This window comes from Arachis hypogaea, chromosome 9 (genome assembly GCF_003086295.3).
Source record: "Arachis hypogaea cultivar Tifrunner chromosome 9, arahy.Tifrunner.gnm2.J5K5, whole genome shotgun sequence".
NCBI classification, from domain to species: Eukaryota; Viridiplantae; Streptophyta; class Magnoliopsida; order Fabales; family Fabaceae; genus Arachis; species Arachis hypogaea.
The window spans coordinates 8,303,725-8,325,132 of NC_092044.1; the positions used below are offsets into that span (position 1 = coordinate 8,303,725).

General features: G+C 33.4%; 2 protein-coding genes across 5 annotated transcripts in view; both read right to left on the minus strand.

Moving 5' to 3' along the window:
- Positions 1-1,300: 1,300 nt before the first annotated feature.
- On the minus strand, positions 1,301-11,954 carry LOC112710245 (protein VASCULAR ASSOCIATED DEATH 1, chloroplastic). Of its 2 annotated transcripts, none has more exons than XM_025762402.3 (18): positions 11,580-11,954; positions 11,179-11,238; positions 9,947-9,997; positions 9,667-9,732; positions 9,142-9,237; positions 8,899-8,997; positions 8,632-8,732; positions 8,358-8,542; positions 7,536-7,576; positions 7,324-7,411; positions 7,066-7,152; positions 6,598-6,652; positions 5,879-5,945; positions 5,431-5,521; positions 4,690-4,751; positions 4,564-4,603; positions 4,154-4,455; positions 1,301-1,830 (listed from the first exon to the last, which is right to left on the minus strand). In XM_025762402.3, exons 1-18 carry the CDS (start codon positions 11,781-11,783, stop codon positions 1,597-1,599), a joined length of 1,929 nt encoding a protein of 642 aa, XP_025618187.1. In that variant the 5' UTR covers positions 11,784-11,954; the 3' UTR covers positions 1,301-1,596. The 2 variants fall into 2 exon arrangements, with proteins under 2 accessions (XP_025618187.1, XP_025618186.1); XM_025762401.3 differs by having other exon boundaries at positions 1,301-1,833.
- A 2,629-nt stretch (positions 11,955-14,583) lies between these two features.
- LOC112710246 (uncharacterized) overlaps positions 14,584-21,408 on the minus strand; it is a 35,861-nt gene continuing 29,036 nt past the window's right edge. For all 3 annotated transcript variants that reach the window (XR_011866198.1, XM_025762405.3, XM_025762406.3), the window contains one exon: positions 14,584-15,034. Coding sequence is in view for 2 of the 3 variants with exons in the window: in XM_025762405.3 (XP_025618190.1) it covers positions 15,029-15,034 (6 nt within the window). In the remaining variant the exon portion in view is untranslated. The remainder of the gene's footprint in view (positions 15,035-21,408) is intronic.

Below are 21,408 nucleotides of genomic sequence, written 5' to 3' on the forward strand. Positions count from 1 at the left end.
AAATTATATTAAACATTTTAATTTTAATAAAAACAAATCAACTTTAAAAAATTCTTTTTAGATGTAACTTTTAAAAACTATAAATATAAGCACATGAACTTTTTAATTTTGTCAAACACAAAATTAAGTTCATGAATTTTTAAAAAATATAAACATCTCTTCAACTTAAATTTTTGGTTCGATCCTTAAGTTATTAAACCAACTTAGTTAAACTTGATTACTAAGTGACTTGGTCATGCAGTATTATCGTTAAAAATAATACATACTCTTATTTTTATCTTCGTTTACACTTCTATTGGTACAGTAATAGCCCTAAACACCAGTTATGTCCTCAACCCCCTCCAGGCAGTCGTGACCTACTTCCAAAGACAGAGGTTTCAACTGTCAACTTCTCAACTATTGTAGGTGCAACGGTTGAATCAATAGAGAATATCCTATTATAGCTTTTCTTGTTTCTGAATTTTAGCGCTGGTTAGCATAGACAGACAAGATATTAAAAGACTAGCTACTCATGACAACTGTGGTTCCTCTTACACATCTTTCTACAGGAAAGAATGAAATCTTGTTAGAAGTATCCATTTCATCATTCGGAACCATATCCTATCCCTCTCTCCCTTACTACATCTCTGCATACAATTTAATAATGGTGCTAATTTACTTATCTTTTTCAAACCTCCGTTAAACCATATATACCAGTTTCTATGAGGAATGAAATGATGTCGAGTTTTAACAAAGCCATGATACAGGAATTTAAAAAAAGAATAGCAAATTAGTTTTTTTTTTTCATTCAAAGATCAATAATAATTAATAGTAAGATTTGGTATTTTAATATACTCGAGTCTTGAGGTTCAGTGAAAATCATTTAACTCCCTTCTATTTCAAAAGTCATAAACTGAGCTCTCATGAAATTCGGGTGATAATACACCTAAGAGCCCAGTATTTGTACAATATAACATTATAACATGAAACTATAACCCTGTAAAAATAACAAACAGCTTCTAAAAAGATGCTTAGGAAAAGCTGCCTAGACAAATGGGATTGGAACACAATGAGTTACCTCAAATAACAGGAGAGAGCAATATAGCTTGCCCACAAAATATTAACTTCCTACCTTTTTTTTTTTGTTACATCTTTGGTAGAAAAAGAAATCAAATCTTAGATTTTGTCTTTTGAGGAGTGATACACAAGCAAAACAAATGTTTATCAGAAGCTATTAACTTAGGTTGTGAACTTGTGCTGTAGATGAACGATAATAACAGAATATACTTATACATTCAAGGATCAATAACAATGCACATCATTTTCGTAATAAAATTGTCTACCAATTTTCTTTTTCCTTTTTTTTTTGTTTTACATTATGCAAATGAGGTTTAAACTAGAACCTCGTGCATACTACCCAAACCCTTTATCACTAGACCAATCCTCGTGGCTTAATTTTCTTAGTTTTTACATGTGGTAAAAATTATATTCCTCATTTACAACAAGATAAAATGAATTTTAGAAATTAACTGAATGTCAGATCCATGCATCACACACATATATATACACCAAAAGATATGTAGAGAAAGATATGATTCAACAACGAAAAAAAGGTAGTTATTTACGCTCAAGATCATTTAGTTGCTTTTTTAAGAGTGCATGTTCATACCGCATCCTTTCGAGCCTAGTCTCAACCATGTACATCTCATCTTTGAGGTGATGAATTCTTTTCTCCAACCACGCCATGTCTGAAGAAGTTCTAGTAACTCCATTTTCCATCATATTTATGTTGTCTATAGGAGGGTTAACATGTATGTGTTGAGGTCTTGACAATAGCACAAGTATGCTAAACTGCTGCAGCAGAATAGAGTAAATAGTTAATAAAATGATGTATTTGATCTGCAACTATAGTTAGTAAACATTTTACAACATCCCTAAAGTCCAAAATGCTGAGAACGTTGGAGAAGGTGAAATTTTTCATGGATTAGATATATGTAAATTGTATATGAATTTCATCTAAAAAGAATTTCACCCAATTTTACCCTTGGTTGAGGAGGAAAAAATAAAAAGGGCAACCCGGTGCACAACCATCCTGCATTAATGCAGGCAGCCATATGATAATTACATCACTTCCACTGCTTGGAAGAAAGTAAGAAACCAGGTGAGATGAGCATGGAAGTGCAAACTAGTGTGATGTAAGATGACAAAAATTATTAGGAAAACAGCAAAAGAAAGACTAAAGGTACTGGAGCAAGAGATAAAATTTGTGGTGGTAGGACACAAGTGTGCAAGAGAAGGTAAAGGTAAAAAAGGAGATGATGTAAAAGGTGGTCTTTATGCGATAATGAGAAAAATTGGGATAAATAAGATGGCCATAGAGGAGACAAAAGTGGTGGTAAGTGAAGCAAGAACAAGAGCTTACGAAGGTCTTTTATAAGTATCTGGGTATGAGGAAAAAAAAAAGAGATTTGGATCAAGTTACGTGCATTAAAGACAAGAATGGTGAAGTTAGTCACAGATAAGAGTATCTAAGGATGGACACGAGATTCTTTCACGGCATGCTTAGGTCAATTACAAAGGAGGAACCAAAACTTGAATTACTATTGAAGAATTCAAAATTTTGAAAGTAAATGAAGAAAGGTAGAGAAGTGGGCCCATATATTATCCGGATTGAATTTGGGAAGATTTAGGATGAAATAGAGTCTATTAGCTACTAAACTCTTTAATGAGATTTTATAGTCTAAGAAAATGCCATATGTATGGAGGAAGAACATTTTGGTCCCTATCTACAATGAATATATGAATTGTGGTACAAAAAAAGATTAAGCTCATGAGCCATACTATCAAGTTGTGAGGAGTTATAGAACGAATGTTGGGACAAGAAACTAAGGTTTCTAAGAAATAGTTTGGTTTTATGTCAGCTAGATCTACCTCGGAGGCTATATAATTGTTAGAGAGAATGATGAAGAGGCGGCATCAGAGTAATAAGAAAAATCTACACACTGTTTATTGACTCTAAAAAAAATCATGACAGGGTAGCAAGAAAGGCCTGTATAAGATTTTTCTAGAAGAAAGCAGCAAGGATTGTACATATTCGTACAAGTAAAGATATGTGCAATGGGAATACAACTAGTGTGAAAACTCAATAAGGTATAACAAAGAAAATTTTTATTGGTGTAAACTACACCAAGGATCATCTCTAAATCCATCTCTTTTCACACTTGTTTCAGACATGTTTCATAAGCATATTCAAGAACTCATACCATGGTGCATGCTTTTTCTCGATGACATCACTCTTATGGGAGAACCGCAGGAAGATTTGAATTAAAAGTTGGATTTGTAGAGACAAATTTTGGAGGTATATGGTTTGCACATAAGTTGGATAAAGACACAGTATATGGAGTACAAGTTTAGCAGCAAAAGATGAACACCATAGAAGTGAAAATCGGAAAATATGTTATATCAAAAATAAAGGAACTTAATAAGGATGGTCAAATACTGGAGTCTTTCGGGTTTTATGCAGTAGAAAAGTACCTGCAAAGGGTAAATCACTATCATTGAACCAGCAATGTTATATGGAAAAAAGTGTTGGGTGACAAAAGGTGGACATGAACATAAGTTCAGCGTTAAAACGAGAATACTTCCATAGATGAGTAGTCATATGCATATGGAGAAAAAGTTAGAGTAGCACCTATTGCTGAAAAGATGATAGAATCTTATCTTAAGTGGTTTGGACATATGGAAAAAAGTCAGTAGAGCATTTAGTGAGAAAAGTGGGATTGGATAAAAAAATAAACTAGTGGTTAGAGGGAGAGGAAGACCTAAAAGGACTATGTAAGAAGTGGTCAAATAAGAACAATGTATGAACACTCTCATTGCAAACATGATACATATTAAGACGTAATGACATTATTTGATCTATGTAACCAAACCCACTAGGTACTAGTGGGATAAGGCCTTGTTTTTTGCTGCATTGTAATCATAACATTCACATAGAAGCGAATCAGCGACAAACCACTAACATTAGCAAGTAATTGCAACAAATCTTCAATAAAAAATTGATTTTTGCATTCAATGTAAAAGTACTGATAGTAGAACGGCTCTTCATAGTTGCATGACTAATCCACAGAACATGAAAAGACAAAAATTTAAAGCTATGGTTCAAAGTACGCACCTGCATGAAGAAAATCAGCGCAAAAATGGCAACAATGAGTAATGAGAGGTTGTTCTGACTTTTCAAAGACAACCTTAACTTTCTCACATAATCTTTGAACAAAGAAGGAACAGACGATGTATCAATGAATCTTGTTTGCATCTGGGTGTCAACCTTGTGAATAGCATCTGCTACACTAGATGTAGCTTGGATCCTTGTAGAGTTACATTCCTCCTGTGAAGCTCCTGAAGTTTCTACAGTCTCCAACTCTATATCGGGATTGATTTTTCCATTTTGAGTTGAAGCAACAACAGCACCTCTTTCTGCCTCATAAAAACAAATCATAAATATTACAAAGAAACTGATGGTATCAGGAATGCATAATGAACTTCAAAATTTAAGAACATGTATAGAAATTGCAAATGTCAAACCTTGCTTTTCTAGGTTTTTCTGCTTCAACAAGTCATGTGCCTGAAAGTAGTGATAGAATCTTAAGTGGACAATAAAAAGTGTAAATAGTGAACACAGAAAAAAGAAAACACCCAAATAAAAAATACCATGCTAATCCAAGTAGTATAAGCTTCTCGACATTCTTCAACGGTTGATTGTAATATTTTGCCTGCGCGATTGTTCACAAAATCAAGTAAAGTCCAATTTCTAAAAAATGGTACATGCTCTTTTTCTTTACTTTTCTCTCAAGTGAAGCAGATATGTGTATCATACACACAAGTATAAGAAACTTGTCAGAGTTGGTAATTCTGTTCCTAATCTTTCTTTGGTGTATAAAAAAAGTTCTTGTAGATAAAAGCCAATATCACACTTTCCATCATGAAACCTTGTGTTGTGCAAAAAAAATAATGCTAAAAATGAATATTTACTCAAATAATAGATTCGTCAAACTGGTTGCAATACCAATTGATGAGGTCAAAAGCAATGTAACTTTAAATTGAAATTTTAAAACTACTAAAGCATAAGAGATGAGAAGTCAAAAGCTAATAACATGGAGAACTGTTTGCTTCATACTTCTTCATTTCAGGAAAGTCAAAGAAAATTTAACAGACCAAAACTATTATACTGAAAAAGTGAAAAGGGAGCACAAAACTAAGTCATTTAGCATATAATAATAATAATAATAATAATAATAATAATAATAATAATAATAATAATAATAATAATAATAATAATGATAATGATAATGATAATGATGATGATGATGATGATGATAATAATAATAATAATAATAATAAGATACAAAGCAAGAGAATATTAGTTTCAGGATAAATCATGAAAAGGCCCACCTCTCCAAATAGTTTTCTTAGAAAATGCTACAGTCACATATACTCTCAAAATGCAAGAGTCATCCTTGTGTCTCTGTATATCCCACAGTCCCTGGTAATTAAACAAGAAATATACGTAAACTATAAATTCATTGGAAGAAGAAAATTATTAACGAAACAATTAAAACAAAGAGAGTTAAATGAAGACAAGAGACCACCAAGTAAAAACAGTGGCTCGTCATGAGAGCAAAAAGAGCAAATTTAGCATGACGTCAACAGTAGAATTCAAGCTCAATGAGCTTTTGCAAGCGAGTAGGGTCAAAATAAAACAAGTTATCTACGTTGACCTAGTAGCTCAATTATCAAGAGAAATCATTCATGCCAAATGCTTCTAATAAGTATATTGTACTAGGGGCAAAAAGCTCATAATTTTATGATAAAGATCTAATTTTCCCAGAAAAAAATGTACCTCAACACGAAAATAATCTGCATAAGGTACATCACTGACTTCTTGTGATGTCTCTATAACCAGATGACTGAAAGAAGTAAAAAAATATGTAAAAATAAAAATAAATAAATAAGTTCTTCATATATTTCAAGTAATCAATGGAGCAACTTTATTCTTGCTCTAAAAACAAATAATAAACATCTACAAATAAGGGAAGACAAAGAATGGAAACAATAAAATGCAGTATTGAGGCAAGAGCAATTATTTTCGCTGCCAGCATAACATAATAAACAGACAAGAAAATGTTGAGATAATGGGTCTAAAAAAGGGAAGGAGGAAGAAGGAAATTGAGTATATGTATATATAGGCAATTTATTGATATCAATATGATATGATGTGTTTTATGTGTGATACAAAAGAGACAGCACTAATCGCCATGTACAATAACAATAGAGTATTAATCTTAATTAATAAGGAAATAAATCATAGAAAGACGGAGATAAGAAAACCAATCCTAAGATACACTTAAGATATTTTCCTCATTCCGACCAGATGCCAGAATAAGAAGATGAAGCATATGCTACAGTCACTTGACTATGCTATCCAAGCCCACTTCATGGCACCAAGGAATTCCCAATAATTACATTACATTTAGCTTGAAAAAACATCTTGAAAGATATCAAAAGAATAACTGAAGAAAAAATAAAAATGGATTGATAAACAACAGTCATGGTAACAACCTGCTCCTATACACTCGAAATTTCTGAAGCTCATGGCAGCCACCAAATTTTGCTCCTGAAAAGGAAACACAATTATGTCCACTGGCGGGTCTCCATAGGAACAGTTTGCCAAGTTTTTAAAAATCATAGGGACGCATCAAAGAACTTATTATTGCTTCACCAAAGGACATATGCTCAGGATCCTAGATTTAACAATTTATTCTATCTTATATTTAGCTTAATTTGAATTAATAACCTCAAACTTAACTACTTAAGGCATGCACTGCTCAATCATTTTTTCCATGAAATGGAATTTTGTAACTCATCAATATGTTCATATATTTCTCTGTGAATAAGCCCCCCATATTAGGCATTCACTTTGGCTTTTTCAAAATTTTAGTTGAACCTCCACCACTGCATAGTCAATAAAATTATCATGGAATAACAAAACTCAGATAGAAAAGAGAAATAAAGCTGGCAGAAACATACCAAGATAAAGTTTTATTGGATGTTGAAAAGATAGTTCACGAGCATACCCAAATTTCTCTTGAGGACGCCACAAACTACACTTGAAGTCTGAAAGGGGAAGGGGGAAAAATGAAAAAATCATCCTCGACAAAACATTATTGACAGGTATTAGTCATCTTAAATTCTTCCCTTTAAACCATACTCACAACCAGGAAAGCATACAAAATTAAAGATGATTTTTCAAATGCAGAGGTTTCATAGTTGTTTCATGCAGGCTACCTTTATCACCACATCTTTTATGGAAAGACTCATGAAAGTTTACAGCATCATCTGAGAAAAAGTACCTAAAGAAGTCTTCAACCTTTATCTGCAGTTTGTAAATTTAAAATTTTAAAATTTCTAATAAATTTAGAAGACTAATATCACTAGAGTCAACAAGGGAAAACTTGAAAATGAAAAAATAAAATGATATTTTTTCTAATAAGAAATACCGGAAACTCAGCTTCTGCAACACACGTGTATTCTTCTGGGACTGCACATTAGAAAATAAGCTCATATCAGCTGAGTTTTTGAAAAAATATGATGGATTAATAAAACATATTATAAGTTAAACACAATAGACATTTTTCTTATCTTTTTGATAAAAGAATAATTTCATTAAGATTTAAGGAGAAGGATAATATGATACAAAAGCAAAACAAAGGATTCATCTATAAAGCATAGCTTTTCAAACCCTAAACACAATGGGAATGAAAAATGTTGTGTTGATCAATTTTGCTTAGGCAAAGTTTCCTAGGGTTATATATATATATATATAAAATATTTTTTAACTTCTCAGACCACAAATAAACAGAGGGGCTGGAGAATTTCAAAGACGGGATCAATCAAGTCAGTTTACCAACTTCTATTTGTAAGAAACAGTAGTTTAGCAAAGAGCTTATATGGCTAATCCACTGCAGTTAACTATTTAAGTGTAACAGAGCTGTAAGACAATATAGCATACAAACTCCAATCTCATCTGCACATCAAAACTTTCCAATTGTTACAAACTTAAGGCAGGTTATTTTGTGACAATGTATGATAAAGTATACCCTAAAAGCCTGAATCAATAGAAAAGTAAAAATTTCATTTTATTTATATTTCAACAGAACCACCCATTCTTCCAATATACTATTAACCAGATCCATTGAACAAACAATTCTAAAATAAAAACCTTGCATCATTCTCCCACAGAACAATATCTAGAAGATTAAATGCATTCTACGAGCTTAAATCCAAAATGTATACAAGTAGTGGGTATGTTCCAAACTCACTTGTTGGAGCATCAATGTCCTCCTCTTTCCAGCAGGAACTCGCAGCTGGAGAATCTTCATTCAATACAGGTTCAGCTACCTGTTTTGTACTGGATTGTTTATCTGTAACTTTCATCACTACAGGGCTATCTATAATATTTGATGGAGGTCCCATGTCGTTGATAATATTAGTAGTAACCTTGCTCCTGATTAACACATATATAAGTAAGTCTAAATGAGTTTCCACACAAAATAATCTTATTCTAAGGTTTGGTCACTAAGATAATGGACATACGGGTCTGCAGAAGGAGAGTCATTGTCTAATATATCAGAACTCTTGACATTTTCAGTAGCTATAAGTTCACTGTCTTGGCCGCTGCACTCGGACATAGACTCCTGAAAAAAAAAAGAAAAAGAAAGACCACCCAATGTATAAGGGCAAGGGTACAACAAACACAGCATTAGCAAAAAAGAATTGCCGTTAAATTCCAGGGTTTTTTTTTTTTTCTACCTTAACAAACATCATAAACAATTAGATACACAGATTACTGTAGCAAAACACCTGTTCAATAACTGCTCTGGTACCATTAGCCTGCCGTAACCATCCATCATTAATAATCTTAAAAGCTTCATCACGGGATAGGAAAGATGCGAAAAAGTACTGTCAAACAGATAAGTGGATTAAGACGGACATCAGGGCACCATCAAGCAGAAACAACAGTACGCAGCAAAAATATATTCAGATTGAATATTCAATATTGCAATGATGCATAACGACTATAATGTTCCTCTATGTGTAAGATACCTTCCTGTTGCCAGCAAGAATCTCAATGGCATTGGGAAAGAGCCCAGCTGTCTTTGCCCTACGTACACTTGTGACTTCTGGGAATGCAATTATTCTCTGAAACATAAACCATTGACATATCCAAGATGCAGAGAAATTGTAAAACAAAAACCAAAATCTCTAGATAAGAATAAACTCAATGGAAACAATCAAGGAACGATACTTCTTTCACATAAATCATGGATTTTATTAAAAAAAAACTACAATGAAGAGATTATATATCTGGAAACAACACAGTTCAGAAAAAATACTTAGGCAAACTCTTTCAGATATTTTATTGTCCAATATGGATTTAAGTTTGTGATTTAGTCACTCTTGACAGTTCATACCCACGTGCTTTCACACAATCATTTGCAATAAAAAATATAGTACCAAAAGCAATAAATTTTCCCATTAAACTTAGATTAAGCATGGCCATTATAAACAAGCTCAGAAGGCGAAAAGATAAAAGAATATGTTAAAAATGCATTCTGTTCAGTCACTTACCTTTGTCTCAAACCCAAATATGTTCGAGTAGAAACATATAAAGTTGACAAAAAGGTACATATGACCCTACAACAAGAAATTAATAACTAATCAGAAAACCAAATGAAAAGGCAACATGACATATTGTAACTTGCTTTTAAATCATTAAACAACAAAATGAAAAAGCTTTTGGCAGTTTAAGCAAATGAAATCCAGCAAAATGATTTTCCAATAAAAAAAGAAAATGTACATCACTCAAGTCAAGACTAATACCATTTAACAACAAATCAAAAAATATTACCTGAATAAGTATATTTTCCTGGAGGGCACAATTAAAATCTTCAATAAGGACCTAAAATAGAAGGAGAATAAATAAGATGTGAATTATGAAAAAGGAATGAGAAAAATCATCATATAAATATCAATTTGCTTCGTTGCTAGATGTAAGAAATGCACAGACAAGGTAAATATATATATTTATCCATAAGAATGTGTTCTTTTATTTTGGTTACAAAGGATGTGCAAGCATCTGTCTACAGAGAGGGGAAAGGGAGCCTTTTGGGAAATTTTGTAAGAATGACTTACTAAGAAAATGTTGAGCCAACATTATTCAAATTTTCGAGGACTGAAATTACAAAACTAAAATATGATACACTGAGTTTTAGGTAATATAATTAGGGAAAGCACTCCCGAAAATGGTTGCTCCACAATTCAAACACTTCATTCACACGGTAAGCAGAGTGTGTAGATAAGATACACATTACAATAGAAGGATAAGTTGGTAAGAGGAATTTCATTTCAAAACAAATCCAAAATATGTTCTACCCCAACGGCTTCAAAGAGATATCTCATTATATCATGAAAGAAAGTGGGTAAAGTATTCAATAAGGTTGGGTTGGGGAACCTCATTGATAAGGTTCTAAAAAAATTGCTTACGGGCCACCAGTCAAAAGTCTCTTATTTTGCAAAGTCGGGGCTGCTCTTGATTTGAGGCTATCCGAAATTATTGTTCTTTAGTTTTGACTTTTTTGAAGATTTGAGTGATAGTTCCTTTAGTTATACCCCACCAGGGTCCAAGGTCGTTAGAATTAGTTAACCTCTAAAGAATTTATATATTAAAAAAGGAAGCAATTGACTCAATAGTCTGAATATTACTTGAGAGTAAGGAAATGAAAGTAAAAAACCTTCATGGACGAGTGTTGATAAATAAATAGGGTGTGTAAACAATCTTATCCACCATTAATCAAGAGAAGGTCCACAATTTGCAAAATAAGAGACTTTTGACCTGGGACTTATAAGCAATTTTTTTGAGCATCTCATCAATGAGGTTTCCCAACCCGACTTCATTGAATGCTTTACCAAGAAGTGACATAAGGACATGATCATATACAAACACGTTCAGAAAAACTGCAAATTTGACTAGAATACCATTCAATTGTATTCAATTTTATGCTATAACAGTAATCAGTAAACCAATAAGCAAAACCTTAAGAAATTAGAACAGCGAACTTGAAAAGATAGAAAATCACTTACTTCATCTGGTGGAAGACGAAACAGCTGCCGATACTCTTCACTCTTCAACGCGTCCATAGTCTGTAACCAAAAGGATAAAGGCATGAGTTACAAAGATTGATCACAGGAATGTTGAAATTCAAAACTACCAAAAATTTACACGATTTCCATAGCTAACTAAGCCAGCTTAGATTCCTAATATCAAAATCCACAGAACTCGAAATTCTCAAGACATCCGGAAAAACACATGAAAGATAATATAGCATAATTCATTTCTACAAAATTAAATGAACAAACGAAATTCATATAAGTAATGCGCTACAGACTACACTACACACAGAAACGATTGAACCGAGTCGAAGAATCATAAATGCAGGAAGCGCCCAGCACCGACAAGATTAAAAGAGAGAGGAGGTAGGTACCTGATTTTCAGCGTCAGCAAATAGGTTCGGCGATGAATTGGAAGAATCGCTACGATCAATGACCTCGGCGGCGGGTGAGGACGATAAAAGCGACACCTCGGCGGCGGCGGAGGTTCTGGAAGGAGAAGAATCAGACGGCTGCGGCAGCGGTTCCGTCCTCACGGCAGCAGGGACGGAGGAGGTGGCAACAGCAGTGGAAGCCATAGAAGAAGAGAGAGAAAGGTAGATCTGAGAAAATTGAACGGAAAATGAAGGAGTGAGAAGAGGGAAATGGTGGTTGGTGGGGTTTTACGTTCTTAACTGACGGCGACGACGGAAACTAAGAAGAAACAAGAAGAAGAAACGTTGCTTGAGTCGTAGAAAGAATTTTAATTTTATAAATTGGAATTAATTAAAGATAAATAGATAATCCCATAATAATCTAACTAAAAATTCCATAATCCATACAATTATAAATAATTAAAATAAAAAAGAAAACCCTTGGAAAACCCAAAGTAACCTATTTTTATTTAATTCCCAATTCATACTGTATCACATAAACTATAAGTTTTAGTTTTTAAATTATATATTATTAAATTTAATAATATTAGGAAGACAAAAATGTTAAATAAGATCATTTTTAGCTGATTTTAACTAAATTTTTTTTGTTATTAAACATTTTTATATTAAATTTTACTATCATTAACATTATAATATGTGTAAATGTTCTTCATGAAAATTTATTAATACAAGTATTCATTTATTAAACACAAATATTATAGTTGATGTCGTTTAAATTTTAAGTTAAATCAAATCTTAAAAGAATTAAAAAAATTATTATAAAATAAATTATAATATCCGAATAATAATACTATAAATATAAAATTCTACGAATTTGGCAACTTTGAAGTAGAATTTGGCAACTTTGAGCTATGAGTCAACGTCGGTAGTTATTGGGTGAAAAGAAAGAGAAAAAGATCGTCGTTTTTCGTTGACGCTGACACCGATTAGCGTGACTTTTGTGTGTTAGAGATCCCTATCAGTAGTAGCCGTTGGGTTTACGCATAATAATGAGAGTCACCAACAATTTGTCATTGGACCAATCTATCAATCTCAAAGCTTTTCAATTCGGCAAAACTTTGGCAAATTCTGGGTTTTTTTTAGGAACATTTACTGGAATTTTTTCTTAAATAATGTAAAAGATATATTATTTTCAAAAATAATTTTAAATAATATTAAATATTAAAATTAACCTTTTTAAAAAATTTTATATATAAACAAAAAATATTAATTATATATATTTTATATTCTAATATATATTTTATACAATAACTAATATTTTGTGTATATGTAACATAGTTAAATTTTTATATTATATTTAACAAAATTTGTTTTGTTTAATTAATTAATTTTTAAGTTAATGAATTGTATTAATAATTAATTAGTTAACTTAAACTTATTTTTGATAAATTTGATTTACCATTACAGTTCAATCATATTATATGTGTATAAAAATTAGTTATATGTATAAAACATATTAAAATATAAAATATATATTGAAAACATATTTTACTATTAAAACCTAATATAAATACATCACAAATATAAAAAAAATTAATAATGAGAATATAAAATAACATAATTAAGTAGAATTCACACAATTTTGACCATAACTAAGTAAACAATGATGCTACATAATCAAGTTATTTTAGACTTTTCAAGTTCAACCAAATTAATCTAATAGTTTATTAATACAATAAAAACCAGTTAAAGAAGAAAGAGAAGACTTAGAAAAAAAAACTTAACTAAATTTAATTACAAAAATATCTTATTTATTCAACATTTTTCGTAGGCCAAATCTATCCTATTTTTCAGTATTACACAATTCCAATGTATAAATATAACATATTAAAGTGATAACTAAGCCTTTGAAGATGTTGACTTCGAACAAATTAGTCTTTAAAGAATAAAAATTACTAAATAAATCCTCAAAGATTGTAAATCATGGATACATTACATCTTTCCGTCAAGTGACATTGTGAAATGGAATAAATATGCTTAGTTGTCCAGTTATGTAGAGCGACGTGTCCCGTTTTTGCAAGCTTAAAATTGGAATGATGTTGTTGAGAATTGTTAGAGCCTTTCTTATATTGTGTGTTTCTTCATAACTCATCGCGGATCTCTTTTATTTACAATAAGCCCTAGTTATAGCATGTGATGAATCTGGTGACCTTTCAATTTCTGATGATGGTGAGTATGAAAGTGTCGAAGATGAGTTATACAAGCCTCACTATCTGAATTTGAAGTCGGTGATACTAATGACTAATGAGGAGGATGTCCTTGCAAGAAAAATAAGGAAGAATGATCCAAAAAGAAAGAGTATTGTTTCAAAACAAAAATGTGCAAATTGCAAGGAGTGATGTTATTAGCAGCAGCAGCAAAGGTGGAAGGAGTAATGGAGTCAAGAATATTAGGATTAGGCCTAAGGTGCACACAACACAACAACATGCCAACTCACCTCATAATGAGAAAGCTGATCATGCACAAATGGAAGTTGAAGATGACCCTTTTGTTGAAGCATTTTAAGGAGAAATTCCTGCCCACAAGTTTAATGAGAAATTTATTTGATTATGAATTTGAGTACCTTCACATTCCTATTGCACTACGATAAAGTTTGGAAGATACTGACCTTAATGATGCTCAAATGGAAAATTTGGACAATTATAAATTGTGTACTCTTATAACTCAATTAAATTGGAGAATTTAATTGTCTTCAATATTTGAAATAATTCCAATGTGACATAGACACACACGTCAATCAGAATTAACAGTATACATAAACGATTCTGTTAACTTTTATATTAGAAATTGACGGAGAGAGAAACCGTGTCCAACATTTACAATTCGGTAGGTTTTATTCTTTAAGAATTAATTGGTCCAAAATCGATATCCTCAAAAACTTAATTGTCACTTTACTCAGTATAACAACATATTGCAGAGGCAACTTGTACACAAGAACTCACCATTTTGTAACAGCATAAAGTAACGTTCTTAGTAGTCATTTCATCCACTTAAAAATGTTATAGTAATGTATAGAACAACATAGCTCTACTTCATCATAATCTTACAACTTAAAACCATATTAGACTTTTTTTTTTTCTCAATAATTATTGAAATGGCTTAAACACACAATAGACAAATAAATACAAAACATTAAACACTAAAATAAAATAAAGACACCATCCACCGGTGAACATATCCGGCACCTCTTGGTAAGGCCTCGTTAAAACCTCTAAGGAGAAAACCCAGTGGGACAAAACTCCAGAGAGGAAAAAGAGTACCCAACCAATAAGATTTAAGGAAAACAAACTCGCCCCCTAAAACGTGACACACTTCTGTAGTACAAAGCCCTTCATACACACCCATCCACTCTTCATGTCTAGTTCTCACTCCCAACATTGGAGTTGAACTCATACCTAGAAAATTTTAGTTGTGTTAGTACGAATAAAATAATAAAGAAAACTTAGTAAAGGTTCAGTAAAACTATGAAACTTGATTAATATAGCATAATGTAGTCCTCAACCTCAGGGTTCACTGCAAAAAGCATATTGATAAATTTAGTGGGTTTTATTAAAAAGAAAAATACTCTATAGGTAGCAACATTATTAAGGATAATTGGATTTTAGACTGATACTTAGGGTGAGTTTGGATATACATAAGAATTCAAGAAAGAAAGTCTTTATGAGAAACTTTTAACAGAGTAAAATCTGTGAGATTGAGGTGGGGTTGTCAAAACAATAATGGTGAATCAATTTGCTTCAATTTCATTCACAAGTGTTTGTCTTCTCTTTCATGGCCACTTCTTCAGCTCTACCATCCTACTGCTATGATCCACCTAATTCACCATAGAAGCATTGAGATTTCAATGGTCAAAATTAATGCTACTTTTGCCGCCAACATTGTTTATCTTTACTGGCAGAAAATCAAACTAGAGATAGTTGTTGTTCATCAAGTATGACAACACCTCTTCTTGGAAATCTTCCATGGCAATAAATATCTCATTCCATTTCCAACTTCCCTCACTCTCAACAAAACAGAAAAGCACTTGTGACCGAGATTTTGACTCAATGGCCGAAACCAAAATTTAGTTATTTGATTGATTGTCATGAGAGTCAAAAGGTAACAGAACTACCATTGATACCGGAAGAATCTGGTGGAGCCTCATTGACGAGGGGATAGGTGTCTAACATAAGAGCAATATAGAGAAGAATAACAGATTAAATCAGGAAAAAAGGGAAAACTTCCCCCAGATTAGCCGAGAATTTTCATGCCCACATATCTAAAAAAAGTTCCATATTTGTGTTTTTGTCAACCCAACATGATTCTTTTGATCTTCTAAATTTTCAACTTAGTTTAACTCCTAATTTTCTCCTAAGTAATTTGTGAATAGGCTGAGTTCAGTCATGATTCATGCCAGGATGCAATGATGTTTGTTCCATGTAAGAGATCCACCTAATGGTGGTGGTTGTTGTCGGCTTTTGACTCCTAATCAAACACATCTAAGTTGTAGGATAATTATGATTGAAAAATGATTAAGCCATGATAGAGGCGATCTTATGTTGGGATCAAATTCATAATATTGACTCCTAAGATTTAAAGATGGAACACATATTGGCAAACAAATTACTTTAGTTAGTAGGATTTTATTGTGTCAAAGAAATGCGAAATATCAACTTTCCTTTTTCTTTCTTCCCACTAAAAAGGGTTGGGATAACTTTCATCACTCATTTTAGGGTTGGCAATGGAGCTCCATGAAGCGACAGAGTACCCTCCCCCACCTCCATTCTCAGAAAGAAAAATGTCCCTCATTCCCTCCCCATCTTTGTTATGGATTCTTATTTATCAGTCTTTGCAGGTAAGGCGGATTTCCACCCAAGGATACCCGTGAGTATTAATAGAAATTTTTTAAAAAAAATTCCCAACAAAGTAACACAAAATAATAAATAGAACATAGTACAATCCAACATAATCTAATTTAAAAGATAAAGATCCATAAACACAACATGAAGTTAAAAAACAACATAAAACTCAATCATATCATTTCAAGGCCGAACTATTTCAAACATATAAGAATAAGATTCTTTATGGATTGTTGATTGCACTGGTATGATAGTATTGGCTAGATGCCTATTATTATTAGAAATACTTAATGTCTTTAGACAAGAAAAGTTTTCATAGCTAAGTTACAAAAAATGACGTTTAGCATGAGGAAAACCTAGATTTGCTAAGGAATAAAAAAGAGGAAGATGCGAATTGTAATTACTAAAAAGGGTATAAGATATGTTTTTAAATTTTATTAAAATTGCTTTAATTTCTTATTTTTAGAAGATCAATAATTCAATATTATTAACTCCGCCTATGTTACACTTGCGGTACATAGCCGGTCCCAAGCCCGGATAAAGGAGGAGGGTTGTGTTAGGTCTTCGGCAACCAACATAAAAATATAGCCGAACCCCCATGACATGAATCAAAGACATTATTGCGCTAAAGCTAGGTTGTTACCCGGAAGCAACGCGCTGTATGACTCGAGTACGGTGTCAAAGCAAGAGCCGCTGCATCGGTGCCCGGATGTAGTGTTAAATGAGCAAGGGTTCTCGCGTTTTCGTGAACGGACGAGGGTAAATAAGCTAGTTCACAAAGTAAAAGGTAAAGGTCGAAGCGACAGAAGGTTGAGATTTGGGACATGGAACATAGGCACTCTAACAGGAAAGTCTATGGAGGTGGTGGACACCATGATAAAGAGGAAGATTAACATTATGTGCCTACAAGAAACGAAATGGGTTGGTGCAAAGGCTAGGAAGTTGGATATTTCTGGTTTCAAACTTTGGTATACAGGAAAGGTGAAGAATAGGAATGTGGTTGGAATAATTGTGGATAAACAGTGGAAGAAGGACGTAGTGGATGTCAAAAGGATGGGAGATCGGATCATCTCTATCAAACTTGTGGTGGAGGGAGGTGCTTTCCATGTGATTAGCGCCTATGCACCGCAAGTGGGTTCGGACGAACAACACAAGATAAGATTTTGGGAGGATCTAGAGAGTTTGGTTCAAGGCATACCTTTGGGAGATAAGATTTTCTTAGGAGGAGATTTAAATGGCCATGTTGGGAGAGAAGTGACTGGATATGGGAGTATTCACGGAGGCCATGGTTTCGGGATGATCAATGCCGAGGGTAAAACTATTTTAGACTTTTCCTCAACCTTTGATCTTCTCATCGCAAATACATGTTTTAAAAAGAGAGACGAACATCTTATAACCTATAAGAGTGGCATGACAAGCTCTCAAATCGACTTCTTCTTGCTGAGGAGAGTCGACCGGAAATTTTGCATTAACTGTAAAATTATTCCGGGAGAGAGTTTGACAACACAACATAGGGTGCTCGTTATGGATTTTCGCGTTGAGCAAAAGTTGATGAAAAGACATCATACGAAGAACCCAAGGACGAGGTGGTGGCGGACGAAAGGTGAGGAACAAAGAAGCTTCCTAAGACGGGTAGGAGAAGAGGCAAAGTGAGATGGGAATGGAAGCGCGGAAGAGATGTGGAGGGAGATGGCAGAAGTTATTAGAAGAACAGCAAAAGAAAATTTTGGTGAATCTAAAGGAATAGGACCAAGAGACAAGGAGTCCTGGTGGTGGAATGCGAGTATACAAGAAAAGATAAAGATAAAAAGGGAATGCTTTAAAGAGTGGTCTTTATGCCGCAATGCAGATAACTGAAAAAAATATAAGGCGGCTAAGAAAGAGACAAAAGTGTCTGTAAGTGAAGCAAAAACAAGAGCATATGAGGATCTATACCAGTCTTTGGGCACGAAAGAAGGAGAAAAATGTATATATAGAATCGCAAAGAGTCGGGAAAGAAGAACGAGAGATTTGGATCAGGTTAAGTGCATAAAGGATAAGGATGGAGAGGTGTTGGCACAAGAGGAGAAGATTAATGAAAAGTGGAAGAGCTACTTCTACGAGTTATTTAACGAGGGACAGAAGACTCTTCCGAGCCTGGGTCGATTATGCACAAGGGAAGAAGATCAAAACTTTGACTACTATCGAAGGATTCGAGACTTCGAGGTAAAAGAGGCTCTAAAGCAAATGAAAAATGGCAGGGCAGTAGGACCTGATAATATCCCGATTGAGGTTTGGAAGGGTCTTGGAAAAAAAGGCATCAACTGGTTAACCAAGCTTTTTAATGAGATTTTAAGGTCAAAGAAGATGCCTGATGAGTGGAGAAAGAGCACATTGGTACCTATCTACAAGAATAAGAGGGATATACAAAGTTGCGAAAACTATAGAGAGATTAAGCTTATGAGTCATACTATGAAGTTATGGGAAAGGGTGATAGAACGGAGGTTGAGAAAAGAGACACAAGTAACAGAGAACCAATTTGGATTTATGCCAGGAAGATCTACCACTGAAGCGATATACCTATTAAGAAGGATGATGGAGAGGTATCGTAGTAATAAAAGGGATCTACATATGGTGTTTATTGATTTGGAAAAAGCGTATGATAGGGTACCAAGGGAGGTCTTATGGAAGGTTTTAGAAAAGAGGATAGTAAGGATCGCATATATTCGGGCAATTAAAGACATGTATGATGGGGCCACAACTAGTGTGAAGACTCAAAGTGGTGTGACGGAGGAATTCCCTATTGGTATAGGATTACACCAGGGATCATCCCTAAGTCCATACTTTTTCACATTAGTCTTGGAAGTACTCACAGAGCACATCCAAGAGCCTGTGCCATGGTGCATGCTTTTTGCCGATGATATCGTCCTTATGGGAGAGTCAAGGGAAGACCTAAATAAGAAGTTGGAGTTATGAAGAGAAGCTTTAGAAGTGTATGGTCTGTGCATAAGCCGTAGCAAGACGGAATATATGGAATGTAAGTTCAGTCTGAGAAGGAAAAACCCCAATATAGAGGTGAAGATTGGAGAAAACATCCTAAGAAAAGTTAAAAGTTTTAAGTATCTTGGGTGCATCATACAGGATAACGGAGAGATTGAACAGGATGTAAATCATAGGATCCAAGCAGGTTGGTCAATATGGCGGAGTGCATCTGGTTTTATATGCGACAAAAAAGTGCCTTTAAAACTTAAAGGTAAATTCTATCGCACCGCTATAAGACCGGCTATGCTGTATGGTACGGAGTGTTGGGCGGCTAAAGGGGAGCACGAACATAAGCTGAGTGTGGTAGAGATGAAGATGTTGAGATGGATGAGTAGTCATACGCGATTGGATAAAATAAGGAATGAAGATATAAGAGAGAGAGTTGGAGTAGCACCCATTGTGGAAAAGATGATTGAATCGCGTCTCAGGTGGTTTGGACATGTGAGAAGAAGACCATAGAACATCCAGTTAGGAGGGTAGATGAGATGGAAGATGGACAAAGGGCGAAAGGCAGAGGAAGACCTAAGAAGACCATTCATGAGGTGGTCAAACGAGATCTACATGTAAACGGTCTCTCTGTAGACATGATATATGATAGAGCACAATAGCGTCGTTTGATTCATGTAACCGACCCCACTTATTGGGACAAGGCTTTGTTGTTGTTGTTTGTTGTATTAACTTTGAAAGGTAGAAGTAAATTAACTTTTTTTTTAATACAATCATTATTTTTTCCTTCAAAAGTTGTATCTAAGCATATGTAAAGATCATAAATGTACTTGTGTTTGAAAAGAGTAAAAGTAATTTTTATTTGCCAAGAAAACAAAAAAGCACTCAGATTGTATCAATTTAAGTTAACCAAAATTAAATTTAGCAGTAATTATAAAGAAAAAAAAAAACAACAACAACAAAAAGAACAAAGCTCAGGACATAATCAACATATGTGGCGTTGAGCTAAAACTTAAGCTTATTCTAAAAAAAAAAAACCTAAATCCAATTTTTGGGGATTCACATTGCACATAAGTAACTTCAGCACTGGCTGGATTGTTAGACTTGTCCAACTAGTATACATTTCTTGTAAAGGGATTGAAACACTCTAGCTTAAGATGTGTTAATAACACGGATAGACCATTTTTTCATCTTGCAAAAAATAATACCAGACAAAATTGAAATAAAATAAAATAAAAAAGACAAAATTAAAATAAAATAAAATAAAAAAGAGAACAATTCTGAGTGCTTTTCTAGCATAGATGCTTGAAGCACTCCTCCAAATTCTAGTCCATATATTTTGAACGAAGAAAACAAGAAAAGAAAGAGAGGGGGAGGGGGATTGCTCTACTTGACATACTTATGAACAAATTGAGTAGGCAGGATTGTAATGCAGCAATGTAAAAGTAGAATGGGGAGTTCAGGTATTTGAACTTTAGTCAGAGTTAGTCGGCACAGGATTCGGTGGTTCAGGAACCTTTGGATCACTTAGTGGTCCAAGTAGAAAACATATTTTTAAAGTTTTTTTATCAATTGCTACGTAGTTTTTGAACTAATTTTAATTATAAATCAACCCCATATATTTTATTTAATTATAAAAATAGTTTTTATTTTATAAATTATTATTTTATCAATTATCAATTATATTTATTAACAATCAAATACAAAAATAACAACCAATTATATCCTCCATTCATCCTAATAATTCCAATTGATTAAAAAATTAACTTTGATCTCGTTACGTTCGTCCATGGCTTCCAAATCGTGTTTCTTTGAAATTCAATCGATTGGTTTTTCAAAACAATCGATTGAATGATAACTCAATCGATTGGTTTACACTATATCACAAAACAATCGATTGAAAGTTGTAATGTAGAATGGTAAAAAGCTTATACCAATCGATTGTTTATACTTTCCAATCGAAT

Bases quoted from the DNA above. Each gene is read 5' to 3' on its own strand.
- LOC112710245 (XM_025762401.3), bottom strand. From the start codon at position 11,783: ATGGCTTCCACTGCTGTTGCCACCTCCTCCGTCCCTGCTGCCGTGAGG. The intron at 7,412-7,535 runs GTATTTCTTATT...TACAAACTGCAG, and splicing joins TTGCAGAAGCTGAGTTTCCG to ATAAAGGTTGAAGACTTCTT. The intron at 5,522-5,878 runs GTACATTTTTTT...TTTAATTACCAG, and splicing joins CAGATTATTTTCGTGTTGAG to GGACTGTGGGATATACAGAG.